Source organism: Drosophila yakuba, chromosome 2R (genome assembly GCF_016746365.2).
Source record: "Drosophila yakuba strain Tai18E2 chromosome 2R, Prin_Dyak_Tai18E2_2.1, whole genome shotgun sequence".
In the NCBI taxonomy this organism is placed as follows: domain Eukaryota; kingdom Metazoa; phylum Arthropoda; class Insecta; order Diptera; family Drosophilidae; genus Drosophila; species Drosophila yakuba.
Genome location: NC_052528.2, coordinates 15,351,446 through 15,375,839, shown reverse-complemented (window position 1 = coordinate 15,375,839; position 24,394 = coordinate 15,351,446). Strand labels below are relative to the sequence as shown.

Here is a 24,394-nt window from a genome sequence, read left to right as displayed (position 1 = left end):
TACAAATTGAACGGACTTGGCAAAGGCGCATCGATCAGAGATTCGTTTAATCAATTAATTCGTTTAGTTTAGTCGTTAATTAAATTAGCTTAACAGTTACACTTAGGAGACTAGTAGGTGCTTATGAGTTAGACCGAGTTCTTCAAGTTCTCCAATATATATGCATATCTATATATTTATATGTAAGTGTTTTTGTTTGTGTATTTTTATAAGAATCACTGTTGTCTGTCTGTTTCTATATCTTTTTTCGGTTTCTGTCGCAATGTCGCAATGTCGGCTGCCATAAGTCGTTGAAAACCTAAGCTACGCGTACATTTTAAAGTTAATTACGTTCTGTAAATGGCAGTTACATCAAGTATAGGTATATATTTTAGTAGTTAGGTAGTACATTAATATTCCCTCCTTCGTTCATTGCCACTGCACGCAATTCCGCCCTGATTAGCATTCCTCGCACTCGCACGTCGTTCACGCCTTGAGAGATTTACAACTTCTACATCAGCCGCCAACTCAATGCCCCCACAATCGTCCACACAGCCAGCGCCACGCCGTTCGATGCGGCACCCGATCCGGAACTGAGGTGTCCCAACTCCCGCTCGTCCACCACAAAGGCGGGCTGAGCACTGGCGGCCGTCTGTTCCATGGCAAAGTTGCCGCGGCTATTCCTGGCCAGGCGTTGGTTGGCCAGCTTCAGCTCCCTGAGCTTCTCCTCCAGCTGCAGGACCTCATCTGTCAATGGAAAGCATTCAATGATTATATAGATGTTATATGGCTAAGTAGCATATTACTCACTTTTGTTGACACCTTCGATATCCTGAACCTGCAGGAACATGGCCAGCGAGATCTCGTAGACCTTGTTCGCCGAGCTGATCTCCCGCTTGCGTCGCCCGAAGCCCACCTGGTTGTTGGAGCACTGGGTGCCGAGGCACTTGTCCAGACACACGTTGACCGTGGCACGGAACTGGACGTACGACGAGTCGGGGAACTTGAACGCCTTGAACTTGGCACTTAAAATGTCGCCGTCAATGGTGTTGAAGTTCTCGAACAGATAGGGATCCACAGTGCAGCTGAAATGGACAAAATAAACTTTATTGAATGCATTCAGATTAATATACTGCCATGTGCAACACACCCCTTGAAGATCAGCGTTTCCGAGGAGGTGTGCGTGTCCGTCACATCCAAATAGTTCACACCCAGACCATAAACAGGCGCAGAGTCCTCATCCAGATTGATTTCCATTGTCAAAGGTGTGCCCTGTTGCGGCGAAAGGTAATCAAATGAAGATTATGTTATGTGACAATAGAACATAAGACAATAAGCCTGTTTCCAGTTGGTTTTACCCACCGACTTTACTGTCAAGTCCCTGGTGAACTTCTGGCCATCCTGGCTAACGCCAATTGAGAGTCGTGGCTCTGGTGCCCGCTTGGTCAGCGACGTGGTGATCTCCAGATCCCTGCAAGCAAATCGATTCAGTGTGTTCAGTGTTCAGTGTGTTCCCGAATCGAGGTCTTAATGATCGACGGGGAAAGGACCCCGCCAATAAGGTAGTAAATCAATGTCGGGCAACGAAAAACAAACATTGTATTCGATCTGAGGATCAGGGGATCGCGGGCTCAGCGGAAGGCATGTGCTGGCAAAAAGCGCAGACCCAAGGCTTTGGAGAGAGGGACCCCGACACGCCCCGCAATTAAATTGACTGTGGAGGTATTAACGCATGTGAAGCCGCCGGCGTCGATTTGGCGGCTAATTACCTCCTGGTAATGGCAACTCTCGGAAAAGACCAAGAAAGGAAAGAAAGACAGAGAGAGGGAGGTAGAGAGAGAGAGAGAGGGAGAAAGGAGCGAGAGTGGGAGGCAATGAGCTGGAATAGGTTTGATTTATGGCCCTCGGTCGGGTTTAAGTCTGGGCCGGAGTGGGCATTTAATATGCCATAAGCTTTTGCATAGATTGCCCATAAAAATGTGCATAGATGTACTTTGCATTTATGGGCAATTAAAAAAAGTAGAGTGTAGAGCGAAAGAGGATGCACTCGAATCCGGAGCGTGCCCGTGCCTGTCGAGGGACTTACTCGGGTTCCTGGAATCCCGCCGGCAGCACATCCCGCTTGACCAGGCCGTGGATGCCGCCGCTGGACGTGGAACTGGACCCGGTGGTGGCATTCATCATCACATTATAGGCGGGACTGGCGGCGGTGATGCACTTGACGCTGACGATCTCCTTGCTGCTGGCTGACTCGATGATGATTTTATGGTAATACGCCTTCTTGCCCTGCAAAGAACCAGAGCTAGGGTATTTTGTTTTTTAGCCGGATTGAGTGGAGTTTCCTTACCGTCAGCTGGTTGACCATCCTCGTTACGCCGCACTCGTAAAAATCACTGAGGGAAAGCCGAAAAACGGCCAGCGATCCATCGATTTGCGGCTGGCATCGCTCATCCGGATATCCCTTCAATCCCTCCAAATAGATTTGCGGAGCACTCTGGTCCTTCGACTCCGCATCCGGTAGTCCGATGTCTACCCGCATCTGATCCTCCGAACAATGCACCTTGTGGGAACCTGAAAAACGAATATGAAACCAAAATTGGTTACTATATGTGCATAACATATATCTATGCTGCCGACATTCCACATTCTGTGAGTATGAGTATATTCGGAAAAAGTGGGCTAGCATGTCGTCCAGTAATCGGAGCTGGACTGGATTCTAGATTCTAGATTCTGGACTGGCTAGCCGGACCACGCCTCCTATCATCATCATCATCGTCGTCGTCGGACGTTGACGAGATGGACTCGGCTAGCAAACACTAAACAATTGCCAAACGTAATTGCCATGCTGTGAGGATCAAGTTTGTGGCTTAAGTCTTTTGTTTTTCGTGCACTGCTACACGTGGATAAAATAATAATCCAATTAACCAAATATTCCATATAATTGGTTTAATATTCTTTACAATGAAATCATTCTTTTCCTTTCAACATTTTTGCTTAAGTAATTATGTTAAAACTTTTCATGTAGCAAAGTCATTAGGAATGTCTGTATATTATATATGTTGTTAGTATTTGTCTGAGTGTACCGCTCTGCGTTGCCCATTATCGAGGTGGCTTAATAAACCCGCAGGGCTACTTTCTGGGGCCGGTGGAAAGCAAAAACTTGGCATTAGCCCCAGACACACTCACACACTGCTTTGGTTTAGTTTGGTGGTGGGCTTTTGCGTTGGCTTTGGCTTTGGCTTTAGCTTTGGCATAATTTTAGCCCCGGCCGGGCAATCAAATTCTTATTACCGTCGAACATGTGTAGTATGCCACGGAATTATCGGCTTAAATGCTTTGCCAACGAAGCCATTTGTTGTGCAGGATTTGCAGCGGCCTGTGGGTCTGCCGCATTGGCATTTGTAGATGGCAAAACTAATTTAAATAATTGACTCTAACTACTTAATCTCATACTAATGGCCGCGGCAAATTCGCAATTTCTGGGCGGGAATCTCATTGGTAAGACGAGCCGCGGACATGCGATAATTTGGCTTAATTAGCCATTGCGAGAGTGAAATCTCCAACTCCAAACAATGAAATCGGGCAGTAAATGCGGAAAAGCACTACCCGAGGCAATTAAAAATGGCAATGGAACTGCAACGACCCTCGTTCTTCTCCCAGCCAGCGAATCAATTCGCCCCTAACGCTCCGACGTTGGAAAAAGTCTGCGACTGTGTAATCTGAGCAACTGCCTCAAGGTGGGCGTAATGCAAGCGGCGCCCGAAGAAATTAAAATAAGAGTCAGTCTGCCCACAAACGGCAGCTTGACTTCCGCCAAGAAAAGAGCTCTGATCTCTAGAGGATACAACACAAAAAAAATAAAAATAAAAATAAAAAAGAGAGTGAATGGGCTAAAAGACAGGAGGAAAGCCGCCAATAAAACAAATACCACAGCACGGGCATTAATAGAGAATTAAGGACGCCGGAGATGAGGCGTTGAAAAGGTCTGATGGACTCTAAATTACACACAGACATGGCAGCGAGCCATTCAATTCCTCCGAGCGGATGGGATAAGATGCAGAGTGTGACTGGGAATGGTGATGGAGATGGTGATGGTGATGGGAATGCGGATAAGGATGGTGGCCCTAACAACGGAGTAATTTAGTAGCAGTGGCGAACAGGTTGGTCCGTTTCCAATCGTGTAATCCGTGGCTCAATAAATATATCTTATTTTATTCCTAAATTAAAATACGCTTCTCTTCGGTTTCCTTAGTATGAAAATGTATATAGATTGTTGCTACTGTCTGCAGGCGATTCCCCGTGGAGCGATCTCTTTAGCTTTTAAAACCGTAAGATACCTCCACTTGAACTACCATGTCCAGTCGGGAATGGTGGATAGTCCCATAGATGGAGCCAAAGTCATGTCCAATAAAGTTGTTGGCTCTTAAAATTGGCTAGTGGGCTAGGCGGCAGACTTTGGACTGCAGTCGGAATAATTGAATTTCAATGTATATTGGCCCTTGTCTGGCTTTTCCGCAACTTCTTTTATTGAATTTTTATTGCTGGCCGCTGATTACAATTTATTTGACACCATTTTTATGGGGCAAGCCAACTCGTGAGAACCCTAAACCGCTTCGAGACAAAGTCAAGTCTTAACCCACATTCGCCAGGAATCGCTGTGGAGCAGTTATTTTTTGGTGGGGGAGGCATCGGCAGCAGTACTTGAAATCAGATTGAGTGCCAGCCAAGTGGGAGTCCCGATCGAAGGCTGAGTGAGTCGAGGCATTAGCATTTAACCTGCGAACATGACAAATCAGCAAAACGTGCCACATCGGCCACATGGGCCACATGCCCCGCCACATGCCGCCCAATCATGTAAGCAGCATGTCGTTGCCGCAACCGTTGAGCGTAGCATAAATTTCCATTAACAATAAATTTAAAAGAAATAACATTACAGCCGAAAATGACCCGTAGCGAAGTTCCCCAGAAAAACGGGCATTGAGTATAGGGAGCATGAAATATCACGGCGGAGCAGCGGCAGCAATTCGGGGAGTCATCAACAGGCGAACATGCCTCGAAGGCTCAAAAGGTAGATAGATAGACAGGACAGCCAAGTCAGCACCACAGCACTGCTGTAACCAAGTGGCTAGCCAAGCCATCCTATCGCAATCAGCAGCCACGACAATGTTTTTGGCCCCGGCTCTTGGGCTCTCCTTCAAACAATTTGGCAACAAATGCGCGCGCACAATCAAATGAATGCACAAATCAATAAGACAACAACTGCTGCAACAGCAACAGCAAAAGCAAAAGCAACAACTACCGACAATTGCAACGTGCAAAATCGTTTACAAGCCACGCCAAGTCAACTCGAGCGGATGATTCCAAACGCCGGCGAACGGAGAACGAAGTTTGGGCCAAAATAACCAAATCATTGCCATGCAAATGGCATCGTTTTGTGGCTGAAGTCATCGCCAGCCTCCCCGACTTTTCCACTTCTTCCGCCGCCGCAGAGTAGTCGTGAAAGGTGGGAAAGACATCTCCGCCTGCCACTCTCCTCGAGTGCACTTTGTCCCCACTCAGCTGCTCTGCACTGGGAGAAAACTACACAAGAAATCTTCTAGGCAGAATGTTTGGTTTTAACATAGAACAGAAGAAATGACATTTGCATTGAGTTCCTCTAATTGGCAATATCTCATGCATTTCGCTCAGTGCAGCCTTGGGGCAGGGGCAATGTTGCAGCAATTGCTTCCCGGGCCAATGTGTGTATGTGTATGTGTGTGTGTGTGTTTCGTCTGGGATTGCAAGTGCAACTGCAATTGGAATCGCAATTGCCATGGCCATGGCCACGGCTAGATTATGCAATTGTCTGACTCGGCGTCTTCTCACCCTGCACACTGCACACTGCACCCGCACCATGGTAACCTCCCTCCGTCGTCTGTGTCACTATGGCAGCCCCTGTGTGGGATTCCAGTCACGTTTCTGGCTGCTGGTGGCGGATCTGGTGGAGGATCGGATCTGGGCTGGATCGGAAACTGGAAAACTGTTTTCGGCGCTCCTCCTCCTCCTCGCGAAGAAGTGTTAGGCCTGGAGGCGTCTCTGGCCACTCAGCGGGAAAAGAAGGCGGTTGGATGCGAAGACCCATTCAATGGGAGGAATTAAACAAGCGATTTGTCAGGTGGGCGGGGAAGGGGCCGGTCCTGCAGGAGTTAAGTGAAAGAGAGGGGTGGAGGTGCCATTTGTGACTTTCACATTTATGACAAGACTTCCACTGTTGATCCTCGGCGCATTCTGGCCCCACATACACCCGCCTGGCATCTGGTGGAATTACTTGGCCTGGGCCATATGCCACTAACTTGACACACACGACGCACGATTATCATCAATCTTGGAGTTGGAGCCACAGGAAATACTGGTAATTTTCCCGAACCCCCCCTGCTCCATGGCATTTCCCCCACCAAGAACTTGGCTTGCAGTTAGCCTCATCATCCTTTTCAGTGACCAATTACACTTAACGGCCATGCATACGAAATAAATTAGAAAACCTCAACTGCAGCTGGGTAATGTGATGGGTAAATGAAGGCATTTGGATGGAGGGGCGATCCATGAAGTTGTTGTTCATGGAGTTCCCCAACAGGTCAGCGCCAGTCGTCTTCCTAGTGGGAGTTGTCCGCTCCTAATGGCTCCCCCAATATGCTAAGCAGTGTCAATGTGTCAATGTTGCCGCGTAAATCCATCAAAATGCGACGGGAACTCAATAAACAAACGGGTTTTTGCCGCCGCTCATGAACAGCAGGAGGCGTGGTGTTTATGTGGGGGTATGCCTCTTTCTTTCGAGTGGACACAGACGACAACTTGCTGCAAATGTGATAATTGCAAACCATTTAGTTGCTGTATTAGAGATCCTCTATTCGTTCGCCCTCTCTACCAGGAAATCCATTTCAAAGCCCACTCATGCACTTAGAAAATGTCTTTGGGCATTGCCCAAACTCGTCATTAGATTCTAGCTCTTTAAATAATAATATTACCAAGAGAGTTGATAGTTGGCATAGAGGGAAATAAGTGTAACCATTAAACCAATTGAATCATCAACTTGAAATAATATTATTATTGCTACATATCTACTCCCGTTACCAGTTAGAATTTAAGATATTTGATTATTATAATTTTCCAATGTCATATCTGGAAGGGAACTTTAAGCTGTGGCAAGAGTTTTTCCTGTGTACTTTTCCGATCTTGACGTGTCTTCTTCGTGTTACTCCTGTGTGCAAAGTGAGTACAGTGGCAGCCAGTTGTATGCGACCGGCGCAAATTGCCATTCGTTCCATCTCTCGAACGCTCTGTCAATGGTGTCGTCTTCGTCATTATCGGCCAACAACTTTTTGTTTGTTAATTGTTTCCAATGACGCAATTGCTGGCTGCCATTTATAGAACTGCGATTCCGTCAGCTGATTGCGTCTGTCGTGGTCGTCGTCGCCAACGTTTCACAAGTGCCAGCATCCACACATCTTGGCTACTTCTCCGTCTCATCATCAAGCGAGAAGCCAAGAGTCCGGAAACTGTGAGCTCCTCCACACATTAAGGCCAAACACTGAGCCAATGAGTTGCGCTTCGCGGGCTCCTGTCTCATTTGACCGCTTAAATTAGAGGCCAATCGATCACTGGGCGAACGGAGTTGGGTGCAATAAACATGCCTGACAACTGGCCGCACATTTGGCCATATTTAAAAGATGAGATGCAAAGCGCTACACCTCCATCTGCTCAAGTTGTTAACCGATTTGCGGGAACGGTAAATCTTTCAGCTACCACCAACTTTAGCAACTTTGCCATGCACTTGGCGTGAACATTATGCGCAGCTGGCTAATTAAATTACACAACAGTTTGGACATGAGTGCCGATGCAGCCAGCGGATGAACAGTAAGCAAACCTGGCCATGACTTTGAGTTTGTGCCCAAGGTAAACGGTGGATGGTGGATAGTGAATAGTGGATGTGGCTGAGGATAAGCTTAATGCTCAGGCGGCGTCAACAGATGTAAATGTAAATGTTGCATGCAAAAAGCTGCGCCATGCTGCCACCTCATGTGGCATTGTGCAGACACACGGAACATGAGGCATGACTGCGCTGCTAGGCCGGATGGATGGGCCGGCCAGCTCGCCGGATCTCATCTCGGTTTTGGCCATCATCATCCTCCAACTCCGCCGGCTCCTCCACTTCCTTCAGCTTTTGGTTTTTTGCTAAACTTATTAATTGCCAAGGTGAGAGTCAGTCAGAAAATCAAGTTGGCTGCATCTGCATCATCTTGTTACGCGATGCCGCTTCATGGCCTGGCTCGAATTAATTTGGCCTTGTTAGCCCGGCTTGATGACAAATGCGTGACGTAACTGTAAACACGGCGGGGCCTTGGCTTTGGCTCCCTTTTTTTATGTTAAGCTCCCTTGACAATTTGTCGCTGTTTCCACGTCACGATCGGTGTTCACCTGTGCCTGGGTGCAACCAACCCAGCACAGTGGAGCCTCCTTTCTTGCATGTGCAAGAACTTGTTGCGAAAAGGAAAATTGTTTGAATTACAAAATATCATTACTTTTAAGTTCTCAACAGCTGTACACCAATAATATTTAGAAATATTTCCCGAACACCAAAAGGTAAGTCCAAAGGGTAATATCATCTCTACTAACTTCTACCTCTGGTAGCAGCATTGCCAAGATCTACTGTACTGATGTACTGTACTCCAGCCCATTCAGTCATTCCTTCGCTTATTTACACATTTTTCAGTTGGCGGCGCTTCAGCACTTGCTAAATTGTTGGTTTCCGCCTTGGCCAACTCGGCTCCCCGCTCTTTCAGCTGTAGCTGTAGCTATGGTGGTTTAAGCCAAATTGCTGCTGCCAACAACAAGATCAGAATCAGCTATAGAAACGCGGAAAGAACAAGCTGCATTTACCGCTAAGAAGTTTTGAATGAAAGCGAGTGGCATTGTTTCTACCCTATTGAGTCATTTTGCTCAGAGATGCAGAATGCGTTTAAGGTCGGGTTAAAGAAAAAAAAACAGGTGGAAAGAGTGGGAAAATTCTGGTTAATGGGCCTTTACGTGCAACTGCTTCTAACTATGGTAACTGTATAGCGAAGACAAATTAATAAGAAAATACTTAGAAGAGACTCTAATCATACGAATTAATTCAATTGGCAGCACGAGAAAGTGTTGTTCTTGTTGCCGTTGTGATGTTGTGATGTTGCTTTTGCTGTTTTTACCATATTAATCGCATGAGATGGCCGAGAGCAACGAGCCAAGAGAAGTTTTCTTTGCTTTTCCGATGCCCAATGCGGCATATAATTGGCTTTTCTTTTTACGTAATCGCCCGATGCCCGATACGCGATGCCTTTTTACGCTTAATTGCCCATAAAAGTTGTTGCCGCTGCCGCAAACGAGAGTTTCATTGCCTCAAACTGCAAATCTCATTTATCAAATGAAATTCCAAGCGATTCCCAATCTGACACATTTCTGTGGGCGATGACACACAAAAATATTTGTTAGTTTTATTCCAGCCGATCGGCCATTAATCAAACGATCATGGGCCACAGACCAGACTGACTGGACTCAATTGGAAATCGAATGGACGATCGCACACCTATTGAACCCTCAACCCAATTGCTAATTGTGGACGCGGCCAACAGCTCTCACAATTATCGATGGGGTCAAAACATAAATCTCCCCGGGGGTTAGGCTAATCAACCCGGCAAAGGTGTCCGTGGCAGAAACGAAATAGAAATACTTTGTGCTTACACTGTGCGAAATGCTACAGCCTAGTTGGCTGCCAAAGAAATGCGGAATTCTAAGATTAATTTTAAACTTAATTTCTATACTATTCTTAATTTCTATTCAATTTTCGTAAATTCTGTTTAATTTTCGTAATTTCCTCATAAAGTTATAAAATCCAATGAGCAAAATAAATAGAAATATACTGCGGTACTCTAAAAAATTATATACTTTTCATTGCTGGCTGTAAAAGTATTTTCATATAAAAAAAGCGGTAAAACTGAGTTTTCTTTTTTAGCACCCATTCTTTGATTATCGGTCATAAAGCCTCTTCCGTTGAGCCCACTTCATTGCTACACCTTTTTTACAAGTGTTCCGGCAAACTCACATACATGCATATGTACATATATGGGACAACCGACTGACCAAGTGACCGCCAGCCAAAATAACAACAACTTGGAAATTTATTGCAGCTGCAGAGTGGAAGAGCTGGAGGATAGGGAGAACCACACGAGTACCATTGCAGATGCAGGATGGGCCATTTGAAAGCGGTAATATTTTACTTAGCATGGCGGAGCCTTAATGCCCAAAATCGTTGCCCGTGGGCGTTGTCTTGGTCACATTTGGGCATTGGCCACATTTACCAACTGCGCCGGCTGCTGGCAAGGATCGGGCGACACGGTGTCGTGTTTTGGCCCACACCTGCAATTGACATTATTATTTGGTTGCGTGTGCCGACGACAACTGGATGCAGCCAAAAAGCATCCACACACACATAATGGAGCGCAGGAAAGAGAATGCCGAAAAGGGAAGAGTGGGCCAAGCTTGATTTATAATTGTCCAACTGGGTTTTTGGGTAGACATTCCATTCTACGCATCTTGATAAGTGCGTAGTTTATGAGCGGACTTGCGGGTTAACTTGCATCTGGCCACGGTCATCGCTTGTCCGCCGCTTGCTACAAACTTGTTGAAAGGCACTTGGCCATGCAGCATGGAGGCATGGAGCATGGAGCATGGTGCATGGTGCATGGTGCATGGTGGATAGTGCATGGAGCATGGAGTACTCCTTACCGGCGGAGATCGCATGCCTGGCCATCTGGCCACGTTAATAACCGTTTTTGACATGCCAAGCGGCATTATTAACAGCATTTTCTTCTCCTTTTATTTATATCTCTCGGTCTATTCGCCTCTTCTTCACTTATTTTGTTTGGATTTCAGTTGGTGTGTTTGAGTTTGTGTTTGTCTGCGGCGCTTTTTAATTGCGGGAACGAAAGGGAGGAGCGGCCTGGGCGACATTTTAATTGAAATTCTACGGAAATACCATGAATGAGTGCTGTGGCAGCTAAGGGTATAGAAAATCTACGAAGAAATCGCTAAAGCTCGTTATCTCATCGGTTTGGAAACCCTGCTGTTCATGGCAAAACCGCAGATGTTATTATGCGTCATCTATCTGCAATCTAAGTACAATTTGCCCTTGAAAAAAAGCGAAACCGTTTCGGGAATGGAATGCAAAATCGCCAGCTTCCTGGATGCCAGGTTGCTCGAGCATTTGGCAGATTCGGGAGGGGATAGAAATTACTTGATTTGACCGCCGGCTAACTGTCTTCGCCCGCTGCAGCTTCCTGGTGGTTTTATTTCTAATGTACTGGGTATTTTTATTTTCAAAGGGTATACATTTAATGCAATCGTGCAAATAAATGCTGGAAGTGCACACAGTACTTTTGCATGTCTAATGGATTTACGGCACATTAAGTTAACATTTTTATGCCGTGCAACTTTCCCACACTAGCAAATTTAAATAGAGGTTTTATGGCACTAATAAGTTTAACAACCAGCGATTAGCCACTTATTAAATTTGAATGCTGCAGCCCAGCCTCGGCTATTATTTTTAGCAATAAATTTTTGCTTGTTTTCAGTTAGCTATATACTATTTAAATGGGCTTACTACTTTTAGTATTGCACCAAGTTTGTCTTAAAGGTTGATTTAGACAGAAAGTTGTGCAAACACCGGGTATCAACAAGTCCAAAAAGGCCGTCCTTGACGACCCAACTTGTTCATTTTTGGGATATGCATCTTGGGCATTTCTTTTCAATTACCAACCCACCAGCCCATGCGGTAACCGCCCCTCCCCCTCCACTCTTTTCAACCTCTTTTGTGGTTGCGGTTAACTCCCCGCTTTGCCATGTAATTTGGACTTCAAACGCATTCACGTGTTGCAGTTGATGCTGCTGTTGATCTTTCCTCCTTTTTTGTGAGCAGCTGCAGGCGCATATCAAAAGACTCAGAACACGAACTTACTTCTCGTTAGCTGAGTGGCCAAGAAACTGCGAAGCGCAGCTCCTCATCGCTGGCACTCTTCTCTGAGTTTGATCCAGTTCATTTGGCAGTGCGCATTTTTACAGTTGCCCACCGCATTCGTAAATTGTGGGTTTATGCTCGGTTTCGACGGAATGGAATTCAATAAATTAATTAACAACATTTTTTGCTGATTTTATCACACCGACACTGTTTTCCATGCACTGATGAGCTCGGGCATTAAAAGCAGAAACGCGGATAATTAAATGGCAACTTTTAATCAGGTTAGCCGAAAGAAAGAATCTCAAAGGCGGGCAAGATAAGAAAATAGAAACTACATAATGACATTAAAAAGTCTCCTTCCTCTAGTCTTCGCTTTTTAATGCTTTTGTTATTGTTGTCATTAAAAGACAGCCACAACAACAAATACAGCGTTAACTCTCTCTCAGTTAAATTTTTCATTTTTTTTCCTTGCAATGTCGTTGACTTTGGTGCGTGCGTGTGCAAATTGTGTTGTGAATTCTGGCGGAGCCACATGCGATGAAAGAGGCATTTGTACAGTGGATACCGGCGAAAAAGAACGTTTCAAGTATGCCGAAAATTGCACATAGATCACAAATCTATAAATACTTTTGATATTATGTTAATAAGAACTTCACTTTTATTAGATCAATTACTGTTTGACTATCGACTAGAAGCGAACTTCAAAACTGAGCCCATCTTAATTTGATTCACTTAATAGCAGTATAATAGATCAATTTTTATAATAAACCACATTTGGCTTGTGGCTTTTACCCTTTTCGCAGTAATAATGGCGCCTTTGGAGTTGCCTGCTTTGCATTTAAAAGAAAGACAGTCGGTCAGTGACTCCCTCACAAAGAGCGACAGTCGAAACTCCGGGAAAAGAATGCGATTGAAAACATGTAACAAAGAAATATACGAGTTTAAATAATTCCATTGGCCAACGTTTTGATTGCGCAACAGAATTGATTGTGTTATAATGCGAATATAACCCAAGAACTTTGGGTGATCAATCTTAAAAATGCCCGCACTGCAAACGGGGTATTAACAAAGAAATGCTGAAATGCTGCAACGCAGCAGTTGGAGAACAAATAAATATGATAAATTTGCCACATGCAGTTAGACATGCAATTTATCATGCGGCGCGAATGGGCGAGCGAGAGGGGCGAACGCTCCCCGTTGTTGCGGGTCAGAGCGTCTAATAGATTAAATAAATTTCGCATAAATTATGCAATTGTGGCAAGCCATAACTCTTTCTGCCCGCCCGCCCGAGGGGCCAGCCAGCTTACGCACTTGGTCTCGGTCCATTCCGCCATTCGGTTCATGTTTTATTTTGTTTTTCTTTTCCTTTTCGCCTTATTAATTTCCATGTGGAGCTGATCCTGTTCTGGCGCTTCTCAAGATGCGACTCCGTTAGCCCGGCCTGTCGGCTGCGTTTGAAACGCTCGCTACGCAGTTTGCATTTTGCATTTCGCATTTCGCATTCGGTAATTAAAAACCCAACGAGCCGCTTTGGTGACTCCAACTTGGCTCTAACGGTAAGCGGGCTGCCCACCAGGATTAGCTACAGGTTTTCTTTCTTTGCAGTCGCAGTCGCCAAAGCGCCTACTACTACCACAAACTACTACTACCACTGGCCATCATCACGCCGCTCCGGATTTCGCCCCCGGGGCAGCTAAAAATTTACATAATATTTGCTCTAGATTCCATCTTGTCCCCCCGGGCGGCTTTCACACGCATAAACCACAAGTCAGGCCGAGATCGGAGGCATCTGCCTTACCTGCCCCATCTGCTGGCGGCTTATCAGGCCTCATAAATATGTTTGGCCATGCCGTTGGGCCTGAGACGCTTGACAATTTCTGCAAAGCGTCTCTGTCTCTGTCTCCGTTGTATTTCAATTTTTTTTTTTTTTTGCGCACTTTTTGGTGAGAAATGGGAGCGGAAATTAATGACCGAAGTGCTGGAATCTTTGGCATGCCACTGGCATCAGGTGGTTTTGCTATGGAGCGTTTTGCGAAAGTGGTTCCCAGATTGAAGAGTGGCCAAAAGATAAGTAGTTGATCAGAGATCTCATGTCGAAAGTGGCTATTTTTATATTTACCAAGACCTGTTTTATAGAACTTATACCGCGCACGGTATACGAGTGTCAATTAATAAACATTTTACTACCAATACGCAAAAATAGCAATTTGATGAGCGGATAAAGAGATAAAAACTCGTGGCTTATACAACGATAGTCGTCCATTAAAAAAAATAATAATTCAAACCACACGGACAATAATGTAGCAGTATATAAGGCAATAAACTTTAATTGCAAAGCTGGTGCTAACTTTGTAGTAAATGTTAGAAAAGATTACAATCAATTTTTATAGGAAAAAGATAATAAAATAAGAGAATAAGCCAAAAAAAATACTCAAGATTTCCCTTGAAAAAAATAAAATAAACTGTATACTATTACTGTACAGTAATAGTATACTGTAAACTATTTGGCAAGCATTTATTTCGTTTTAGTATGCGAATCGCACGCCAAAATGCCAGAAAGTGTGTTTGGCACTGTGAGTCGTCGATATAGTTCTCGTATTGTATTGAACCTCGCTTTGGAGTAGAGTCTTGATTTCAGTCACAAGCCGCAGGCCTTTGTCTGGAGTTCCCATAAAATTATTCAGTTTCGCCTTCTTAGCAGTCATGTCCACATGCAAAACATGCAAATTTGCAGCAGTTGCAGTTGTTTCGCTCGGTTTTATGTGGCCTTAGTTACTTTTTCTGCTGCTGCAGTTGCTGTTGCTAGTTGCTGTTGCATCTTGGCCTAATACAATTAGTCTTGTGTAATACGCATGCCTTATGCGCTGCAAGCGGTTCGCCGGAGGAGTGCCGAACCCGTTAGTGGTCGAGTACATATACAGTTATCGGTTGCACCACCACCACCACTACCACCAATGCCACCGCCTCCCTTTCTCCACTTTACGCAATTCGCGCCACACGCCACACATGTGTTGCGGAGTCGCCACCGATTGGAAATTGCCTTTGGGGAGCGTTGCGCGAATTGATTGTGGCCAAAACGGTGGTCGAAACGGCAGCAAAAGTTTAAAGCCTTTAAGGCCGACTCTCTCTCTTGCTGCAGTTGGATTTTGTCAGATTTTGCGTTACTGCTGCAACATGTTGCCAAAATGGTCAGTGCATAACGGTACACTGCAACAACCAACTAAGCTAATTAATGCCAAAACCAACAAAAACAACAGAAAACTGAAAAACTGAAAAAGAAAAGCCTCAATCCCAAAATCGCGAAATCCCCAATCCCCCAGCCAATGCAAGTGAAGTTGTCTTTGTCTCGTCGCCCCGACAATCGGATTATTATTCAATAAAATGCGCCGGCGAACAAAGAGATGGCCAGCACTTGATGACAAATGCCTGGGCGGCCTGGGCTGGTAACCAAAACACAAACAACAACAATGTAAAGAATAAAGGGCGCTCCGCGTACTTGTTGTTGGCCAGGCCAACTAACCAACTTCAATGGGCTGCTCCCAGTTTGAGCCTGGATTCTTGGCGGAGCCCTTAAAGCAAGCCGCCTCTATTCGATTTGCTCGTTTTGTTATCGCCAGCTTTTAATCTGCCCATTGCCGCGAAGGTCTTATCCCCAGATCCCCTTCTGCTTCATCTTGGCCACGTTTGCCCCACAGTTTAGGCCGGGTTCCTTTTTTCTTTTTTTTTCCAACTAAGCCGAAACGGGCAATGCATTGCACGGGGGGCGGGGTGCAAGTGCATGAGGCATTGTTACAAAGCCGACGACGACCTTAACCCTACGTAACCTTGCTGGAATTTGCTATTAAGTAAGGGGATTACTCATAAGTATTGTAATTGAATTGGTCAAAGGTGCAACATGAGTTTACAAATGTAGTAGGAAGAAGACCAAACTGCAGTTTAAATATAAATTTATTGAAGTTTCATTACTTGTTTAATGATTTTACTTAGATCACTCATTCCGACCCTTGCTGACCTCCTTAATCAGGTTTCATACTTGATCGCCATATAGCATTAATCTCTATTTAGAGCTTCCCATTTTAAAGCCACCCCGATTAGATAAACGTGTGTTCGAAATTTCTCTGGGTCAACACGGGAACACTGAGTGCCATTAATGGGTTAAGAGTTCGGTGTGGCTGGGGGACAGGACAGGTTGGTGGGACTCAGAGACTTAGATTCAGATTGTGGTTCAGGTTCAGGAGCATCAATGTAGCAGACACGAGTCTGCGTCTGCAGCCAAGGCATCGAGGCTCGATTTTATTAGCTTAGCAAAAGGCTTTGATTGTTCTTGTTCTTCCCAATGCTCTGCTGCTGTTATGGCCTGTTGCGCTTGTCTAGACGGGCAATTTTTCACACACACACTGTTGTTGTTGGCCGGGCCAAGACACAAGACACAGGACGCAAGCCGCAAGACGCAAGAGCACAAGACACAGACATTGGGGAGCTGGACTTGCTCTAAAATTGGCATTTTTCGCACACATAAGGCAAAAATGTAAAGCGAAGTCAAGTCAAGAGACCGGGCCAAAGCCACATCTTCGGCCAAAGTCGAAGACCAAGTCGAAGCGGTTTATTTGCCTTGTGTGGCATCAGCTTCATCATCATCATCAACGTGGTCGTCGCGTCGTGGTCATCCCATGGACTCCAGCGCCTTAACTCTACCGAGTTGCGGGCCCGAGCGCCCGCTGGCATAATGTGGCGCAGCCTGGACATGGTCATCCATGGATCCATGGATCCATGGAGTCCCGACTCTTTGGTCTCTGGTCTTTGGCAATTTCTTTATTATTACGAGCGTTTCTGTGGTTGTCCTTTTAGGCCGCCTGTCACAGATCCGCTGATCATTATTGTTGCTCCGCACACTACACAATTCCGGACTCCTCCGCCTGCCCACAATGCAATGTCAATGTTTTGTCTTAATGCGACAATGCTCGATCGCTGGCTGGCTGGCTGGCTGACTGTCTGACTGTCTGATAGTCTGTCCTGTCTCGCATGCTATTTAAATGGTTAAGGAGGGTGGCAAGGGGACTTGCAGCCTCCCGGGTAAACAATTTATTATATTTATATGGCCAGTTCATACGTTCTAGTTCTGGCCATAAATTAAGCGATCTTCGACTTAATGTGGCGGCTGCACAAGGTCGCGTGTGCTTCGTTTTTTGTTCCCTATGCAGTCAGTCAGCAATTAAGCGAGTTAATCGCAGCTCGATGATTTGTCAGCTGCCCCATAGAGGGTGGTATATGATTGGAGGATGACTGCCCGCTTGGCTAATCGCCGGGAAGGTCAGTCCCTCGGTTTCATCAGTATGTGCACTCGAGTGCGAAGTTCTCCACTCCGGCGCTGACATCATCCGGTGGCAGTTTCTCGGAATTCTAAGGCCAAGAAGATCGGGAGATCAAGCATATATCTGTAATCACTTCTGAAATCATCTAACTTTTTCATTTGCATTTTAAGTAATAAATAAACGACATTGAATGAATATTGCTAATGGCTTATTATTGTTTGTAACTATTCAAATCTCAGCGCAACAAGACAATGAACTCACTCTTTATTGAACGCTTTGGTTTTTCGGTTTGGTTTCGGGGTCTAAGTCAGACTTTTACTTTCCCTAATGCAGACAAACAAAAGTTTCGCTTTAGTTAAGCCAGCCACGCCCCCTCAGCAGCCCCCCGAAGCCCCTTATCATCGAACGCGGCTGCTGTGCAAGTTGGCAAGTTATAATTTAGCTTTCAGCTTTGGCTGCCGAAGAACGTTGAGTTGAGGAGCTGAAACTCGGACTCTCGGTCTCGCTTGGTTCGCCCGTAAATTACAGCCTCGTCTGCACCGTTTCTATATGTATATTTATATATATACATACATATTTATTTGTTTGTTTGTATATGGCCAGAGAGAGAGAGAGAGAGAGATGTATTCGTATCGGCTTCATGTATTTTTAGGCTGCATCTTAATTCCCGGGACCAGTTCGCCTACACAAGTCGCCGATTGTCGCCCGTTTTGGCTGTATTTCGCCTTTAATTCTGCATTTTTCTCGCGTAATATTTTTTTGCAGTTAATTCTCCTTTCTGATTGCCTTTTAATAAGACAACCCCAGCCGATTCTTGACCAGTTGAGTGTGGGCTTTATGAGTGCTGCCCCTTTTTTTCGCTTTGTTTAAGTATTTCTCTCGTCGATATTATCTTGTTGGCTGGGCCGTGCTTTGTTTTTTATTTCTTTGTATTATCTTATTATTTTTTTTTTTTGTTATTTTGGCGTGTCATGTTGCCTTCCCAGCACTTGTGTTTGTGTAGGTGTCTTGTTTGGTCTTTTGTTTTTTCGCCGCGCTCGCTTGATAGTTTGTTTAGTCGTTTGTTGTCTTGGCTGTGTAAGGCAACTTGCAGGGGCAGGCAAGTTAATGACTAATGTGCTAGGGCTTTCGAGGAATATATCGAGGAATATATATGCCTTATACCATTTAGCATTAATATATGGCAGGAAGCGTAGAAACGAGTGAGTGAATCATGACAGGGCCGCGCTACCAAACTTAATTACGTCGGCAAGTTCGTTGCCTCAGTCTTTCGTTTTTTTGACAAGAAATAAGCTTCAGCACGCCCCCGACAAAATCAGAGATCGTTTTATTCGGCCATCACTCCAAATGGCCACAAATTGTGTGTATATGTGCACTTCACGACCAAAAACGAGGTCAGTTTGTCGGGTTTTCAGCAAAATGGGAAAAAATACTTTTTGTGTTTCATTGCGCGAATGACATCATGCAGCGTTATGGGAGCTTCTCAAGCTTTTTCGCCTTGCACTCCCCGATCTCAACTCTGGTATTTATATTTAAATTTTTGCAATTAGAAATGAAACAGTAACTTACCTTTGGCATGGGCTAATCCGCAGAAAAGGGCCGCCAGCCACAAAGAGCGCCACATTTGCATTGAGAGCAGCATTTTCCAAAATTTCCGGATCTAATTGGTCGAGGGGGGGGAAGTAGAAACGGAAAGACAAACGGCATATTATTACAAGCATTTCGAACGAACTGAAGCAACGGCACATGCGTCACAAGCGGGGCAGCATTTTATTTGTTATTTGTATTCTTGGCCTGGCCTTTTTGACGTTTTCACAGACACAATTCATATGGGTACATATAAATATATATATACCGCAAACACACACAGCAAGTTATTATGAAACAAAGCCAGAAGAGAATGCCCGTCAAGTGGCTTGCGGCGACCGCTCAACAAATCAAAAACCAATGACAACGGCAAATAAAAAACGAAACGAGCCGCGAGCCACACACATATCACACAAAACTCGGATCGGGTCGGTCTCTTACTTGACGGCTGCAATATGGGGAAACTCGAAACTCGAGACTCGAAACCACACCGAAGAGCACACCACACGTCCAAGCTGTTCGCTAGTCGCCAGGCAACTGATGCTCAGCTCGGCTGCAACTTCATTAGCTCGGAATTGGGAATGGAATGGCGAATACAGAGAGCCAGCGTACAGAGATGCTGACTCAGTTTTAGAGAAGCCAGACTTATATGGCAAGATTAGGGGAAGCACCATATATTAACAAAATTTTGATAATGCAATTACTCAAACATATAAAAAAAAAAACACATATACTTTTTAAAATATGTAACTTGAATGTACAATCTACATTTATCATGTAAGAAACCCCTTTAAAAATATTTGAATATTTTAATTAAGATGATGATGGTAATTAAGTACGTAACAGTTTTAAAAAAGTTAGCTACAAACTAGCTAAGGGACCAACCCTCTTAGGCATTAGAGCGTGGACAGTGGAAGAGATGCTAAGGCGCCAGCTAGCCCCTGGCTGTTCACAGTGCATAAATAAAGGCGGCAATTACGAAAGTGCTACATTACAATTTATGGTTATATTTGAATACATTTAGATAAGCAGCGCAAAAGTAAACAAAGTGCCCACTGTAAGTCGTTCTCTCGCTGGGAGCATCTCTGGCGCACGGCGAAAAAGAGAGCGACTTTTGCAGGCGAAAAAGCTCAAAACCGAGAAGCTGTATAATACGGTAAAAGGATCGCTCTCACTTGCTCTCTTTTGCGCTCTCTGGCGCAGATAACAATCAGCCGGTAAGTTCGTATTATTTTGTGTTGTCCCATGACAAAAACTGAGAAATTGTGGGAGCAAAATCTTACAAGCAATTATGCAATCTCGTCTCCGGCTTTTTTGTAGCTATTGCTGAGGTTTTTGTTGCACTCGCTATTGTTGTCAAAACAAACATTTATGTAATTGCGATCGCTGTCAGCACGAACTGCCGGTTCTCAACAGGCACAGATGAGAACTGGGAAGTAATAGTTTTAACCCAGCTAAATGCAACAGATGTTATGGATATTATCGCTATATATAGACATATGTACTAACGGTACTTACACTTCCGCCAAAAACCAAAGCGTTCTTCTGCTGGTCACCTACTGCATCAAATTGCAGCTGGTGAACCCAATTTCACACCTCTTGATTTCGCGCGTGCTTGGGCATTATTCATGATGCTCCCACTTGTTAGTTTTCCAAACCAATGGCCATCCCATCATTAAACGGATAAGAATCATTTTTTTTTCTACATGTATACTGGCCATGGGCCCTCCTGAAAAACGGTAAATGACGTGCAAAATAAAAGCAACCAACCGAGCGCACTAATTTAATTTGCTAAACTCACCTCAAAATGCCTCATTATTACTTAGTTGCACCACTTGTAGGCGAATAGCTCTAGTCTCGAGAAAAATTAAATTAAGCACAAATTGTAATAATTAAACACTTGCCACTTGCAAAAAAAAAATTATCAAGTTTTCCGTTTCTCTTGGCGCGCAGCTCGCCGATCTGGCAACTCGGGGACCAAGCCGAAAGAGGAATGCGGAAGAACCGTAACAGCAGTCATCTCGCTCGCACCTAACGGAATGTTCATTTCCAAGAAAAGCCCAAATTGAATTATATAATTTTATGATTTCACAGATATCCAAGTCGAAACACTGGACATTTAAAGGGCGGGAAGTGTGCAATATAGCTAAGAAATCAATACACTGCCACACGACCCGTCCTGCAAATGTTTGTGTATTTGCAAGCACTTTTCGATGCAAGTCCTTGATATTTTCAGGCCGGTGAATGTGCAATATATTCTAACAAGGAAATATTGACGCAGATACCGTCCGCAAAACTATCTAGAAAGTGAGATATTTTTAAACTGTTTTTTAATGCGTTGTTTAAATGATTCGTTTAAAAGTAATCCGGCCGTCTCAAGTGCAATACTAGCTTTAATAGTGCAGAATTGCTCCTGGGACGAACCGAAGCGCTTCAAACGCAATTTGTAACTTTATTTATAATAATATAAATATGGTAATTGTTATTAGTTGGCAGTTACTAACACTTTCAGGCTGGGGAATGTGCAATACTTAATGCTAAAATCACAGTACTAGCCCAATCCACAGCCGAAAATTGTTGGCTACGTAGATTTTAGCTAATATTTAAAGACAACCACTCGCGACGACTTTTGGAATTTGAATGCCGGGGGCAAAGAACGCGAAGAAGATCCCGAAAAATAGAAATCACAAAACGGGACAAAGTGGAATGCAGAAGTTTAGAGCAGGATGGCAATAGGGGTAATAGGGAAGAGAGTAGATGAACTTCAAATCCTCAACACATTCAAAGTTCAGCTGCTGCTCTACTCTACAACTTTCCGAAGAGAGAATATTTAAAATGGCGTTCACGCGGAGAATCAAAGGAATTTACAAGATACACATATTTTTAACACACTCATGAACACAAAATTTCAAAAATGAGATGAATGCTCGTTAACTTAGTCTTCCAAACAATACTACCTCAGCGAAAGCAACGCCCAGATTGAATTGTCCGAAAAAATAAATCCTAAAGCAAATAAATCCATTGCAGAATAACAAAGAGAAAATAGCTTTTTAGCTCATCAGTTTAGTATTTTGAGGTTATGGTACATTTGATAAAATATAATAATTTTTAACATTTAGTTTTTTCTTTACACAAAAGGTGCTAAGTTTCTAAAAATACATTAAGCCGGCTGTGCAGATTTTGTCAAATTCACAAATCTAAGCAGAACAGACTTAAATATTTCTAGAAAAATCAAAGTTGGGTGGCGATTTCTAATGCAGAATCAAAACTTTCCAAACTCTGGCTTTAATACGACGTTAAAATAAGTATTAAAGCAAGGAGTGGGGAAAAGCTTGAAACTGCAGGCGATTTTTTTGTATCCTCCGTAGTTAGGTTTCTCGAAGTACGTAGTACCAGTAACGTGTACTTTAACCAAACAAAAATTACACCTTGCTGATACTAAGCACTTGGGAAAATCAGATCCAAGAGTCCTGGACATCGGAAGCCACTTACCAGGAGAACCAAGCTCCTTCTTCGTCGACGGCCAAAAGCGAAAGAACGGACTGTCGAATTCCATTGAACTCGAAATCTTGGTGACAGTGTTGCAAGATGACATTTGAAACTATGCGGGAATGGGCCGCACTCAAACCAAAGTAGCAAATAATGCGTTTGTGTGAAAGCGCTCAATCTAACATAACCTTACTTTAAGGAATAAAATCTTCCTTGTCATTAAAATGTTTCTGCAAATCTTTAGAATAAGTACGTTTTTTAAAGGAAATGAAAATCCCATATATCGGACATTAGCTTTATGTACTCTTAAGGAGGGCTAACAAAGAATTTGTTTTATTCCTTGACACCAATACCATTGCGGTGATTTATACTTCTTATTTATGTATGTGAGCCTGCTAGCACTCAATTCTAAGAAATCACTCAAAAAATATGCATATGTATTGGCAAGTAAATAGCAAAACTTTATAGAGAAAAAACACTGCATTTTATGAAATAACCTCAGTATAACGTATTAAAATTTCAATTTTTCCTCTTAATTACCAGCTCATTTCAATAATACGAATTTCATGCATAGATTTGTAAGTACATATGTATTTCCACATTAAAACACCATTATTAAACTAATATTAAAATGATACATAATAATAGCGTAGCATTTTATTTGTTTATTGCATTTAATAGTCAAAAATTATTATTTGTCTGGTCTATCCTAATTAGATCTGGCTTAATTTTCTCGTACTGAGACAATTGCTGCTCCATTTGGGCACTCAGTTTCAGTCGCTCGTCATGGACATTTTGCAGGCGCTCACGATGGGCAGTGCTTTTGGCCATAGCAACCTGAAATTGGAATATTTTAAAAGATTAGTTAGTTATACCTATTAGATGGGAATTAAGTGAATAACCTCTAAAGAGGTGTACAACAAAAAAATAGCATGGAAAATACCTAGATATGTAAATGAAAATAAAATCTATAGAATAAAAACAAGTGAACTAAAGAACTGAAGGTTCTTTAAATTTAAAAATCTTTGGGACCATAAAAATATAACAGCACTTTTGTAAAGTGCCACTACTTTCGGGGTTTACTGAAATTAAAGTCGCACCTCAAGCTCTTTTGCCTGGGAGGCCAATTGCTGCTCCATGAATTCCAGGCTGAAGTCCAAATATCGCATGCGCAACGGACGAGTGAGTTCATCGGGGGCCGCAGTGTACAAGTTCCTATGGAATGCAATAAGGTATGTGAAAAGTGCAAATGAAAGTAAGTTGCGCATGTACCATTCCTTGCCCTCGTAGGCAGCAAAATGTTCCTTGAGCATTTCCAAGGTTTGCAGCTTATTTGGCACATCGTTGCTGGCGAAGAAGCATCGGTTCATTTCGAGCACAACCTTGGTCATAAGGCTACGAGTGCGATCAACGATACTTTCGGTATCCAAAGCTGAGTTTTCGTGCTCCTGGTAAATGGCATCCCACGCTTGCAAATCTGAGCAGCTAGAATTAAAGCATTTTTAATATTTGTTATCAGTGCAACTATGTCTGCCGCTTACCTCAAGTCGGCGAAGATTTTGTTAATAGCTTCCTCGTAGGCGAGTTTCACCTGGGGTCCAACACCCTCGTGTCGTTTAAATGCGGCTTCTGAGTCCTTCATCAAAATTCTTTTTGTGAGCAATTTCAAATTGTAAACAAAGCAAAACAACGCCACATGGGTGTGACCAGTTGCAAGTTTCTGCAGAACACCAAGCCGATAACAACTGAAGTTTATGGTGACAGCCCTGTTATCGAATCATGCGGTATTTGCAATAGAGGTATTCCTGTTATTAGGTGCTTTGAACAGACTATAATTAAATAAGTAACCTTGAATATATATAAATATCAATGCTGTTTGTTGACAAAGTGTGCAAGAACTGGTGCCATTTTCATACATAAGTAAAATGTTAAAAATACTAAGGACAGTAGAATCAGTGTGAAACCTTCGTCCTAGCTCTGCACATATCGATAGCTAGGT

General features: G+C 43.7%; 2 protein-coding genes across 2 annotated transcripts; both read right to left on the bottom strand.

Moving 5' to 3' along the window:
- Window positions 1-30: 30 nt before the first annotated feature.
- On the bottom strand, window positions 31-19,457 carry LOC6530784. The gene is made up of 8 exons (XM_002091631.3): window positions 19,348-19,457; window positions 18,889-18,979; window positions 2,327-2,550; window positions 2,066-2,265; window positions 1,342-1,450; window positions 1,130-1,251; window positions 790-1,064; window positions 31-726 (listed from the first exon to the last, which is right to left on the bottom strand). Exons 2-8 carry the CDS (start codon window positions 18,959-18,961, stop codon window positions 491-493), a joined length of 1,239 nt encoding a protein of 412 aa, XP_002091667.1. The 5' UTR covers window positions 18,962-18,979; window positions 19,348-19,457; the 3' UTR covers window positions 31-490.
- Window positions 19,458-23,010: 3,553 nt separating this feature from the next.
- Window positions 23,011-24,199, bottom strand: LOC6530779. The gene is made up of 4 exons (XM_002091630.4): window positions 23,937-24,199; window positions 23,668-23,880; window positions 23,496-23,610; window positions 23,011-23,232 (listed from the first exon to the last, which is right to left on the bottom strand). The coding sequence occupies exons 1-4, from the start codon at window positions 24,035-24,037 to the stop codon at window positions 23,077-23,079; spliced, it is 585 nt and encodes a 194-aa protein (XP_002091666.1). The 5' UTR covers window positions 24,038-24,199; the 3' UTR covers window positions 23,011-23,076.
- Between the last annotated feature and the right edge of the window lie 195 nt (window positions 24,200-24,394).

What these genes read in the sequence shown, in the direction of transcription:
- LOC6530784 (XM_002091631.3), bottom strand. Translation starts at nt 18,961, where the DNA reads ATGCTGCTCTCAATGCAAATGTGGCGCTCTTTGTGGCTGGCGGCCCTT. An exon ending in CGGATTAGCCCATGCCAAAG is followed by an intron (nt 2,551 to 18,888) that starts GTAAGTTACTGT and finishes TTCGTTTTTCAG; the next exon opens with GTTCCCACAAGGTGCATTGT. An exon ending in TATCGAAGGTGTCAACAAAA is followed by an intron (nt 727 to 789) that starts GTGAGTAATATG and finishes TTCCATTGACAG; the next exon opens with ATGAGGTCCTGCAGCTGGAG.
- LOC6530779 (XM_002091630.4), bottom strand. Translation starts at nt 24,037, where the DNA reads ATGAAGGACTCAGAAGCCGCATTTAAACGACACGAGGGTGTTGGACCC. An exon ending in AAAATCTTCGCCGACTTGAG is followed by an intron (nt 23,881 to 23,936) that starts GTAAGCGGCAGA and finishes CTTTAATTCTAG; the next exon opens with CTGCTCAGATTTGCAAGCGT. An exon ending in CCCAGGCAAAAGAGCTTGAG is followed by an intron (nt 23,233 to 23,495) that starts GTGCGACTTTAA and finishes TTCCAATTTCAG; the next exon opens with GTTGCTATGGCCAAAAGCAC.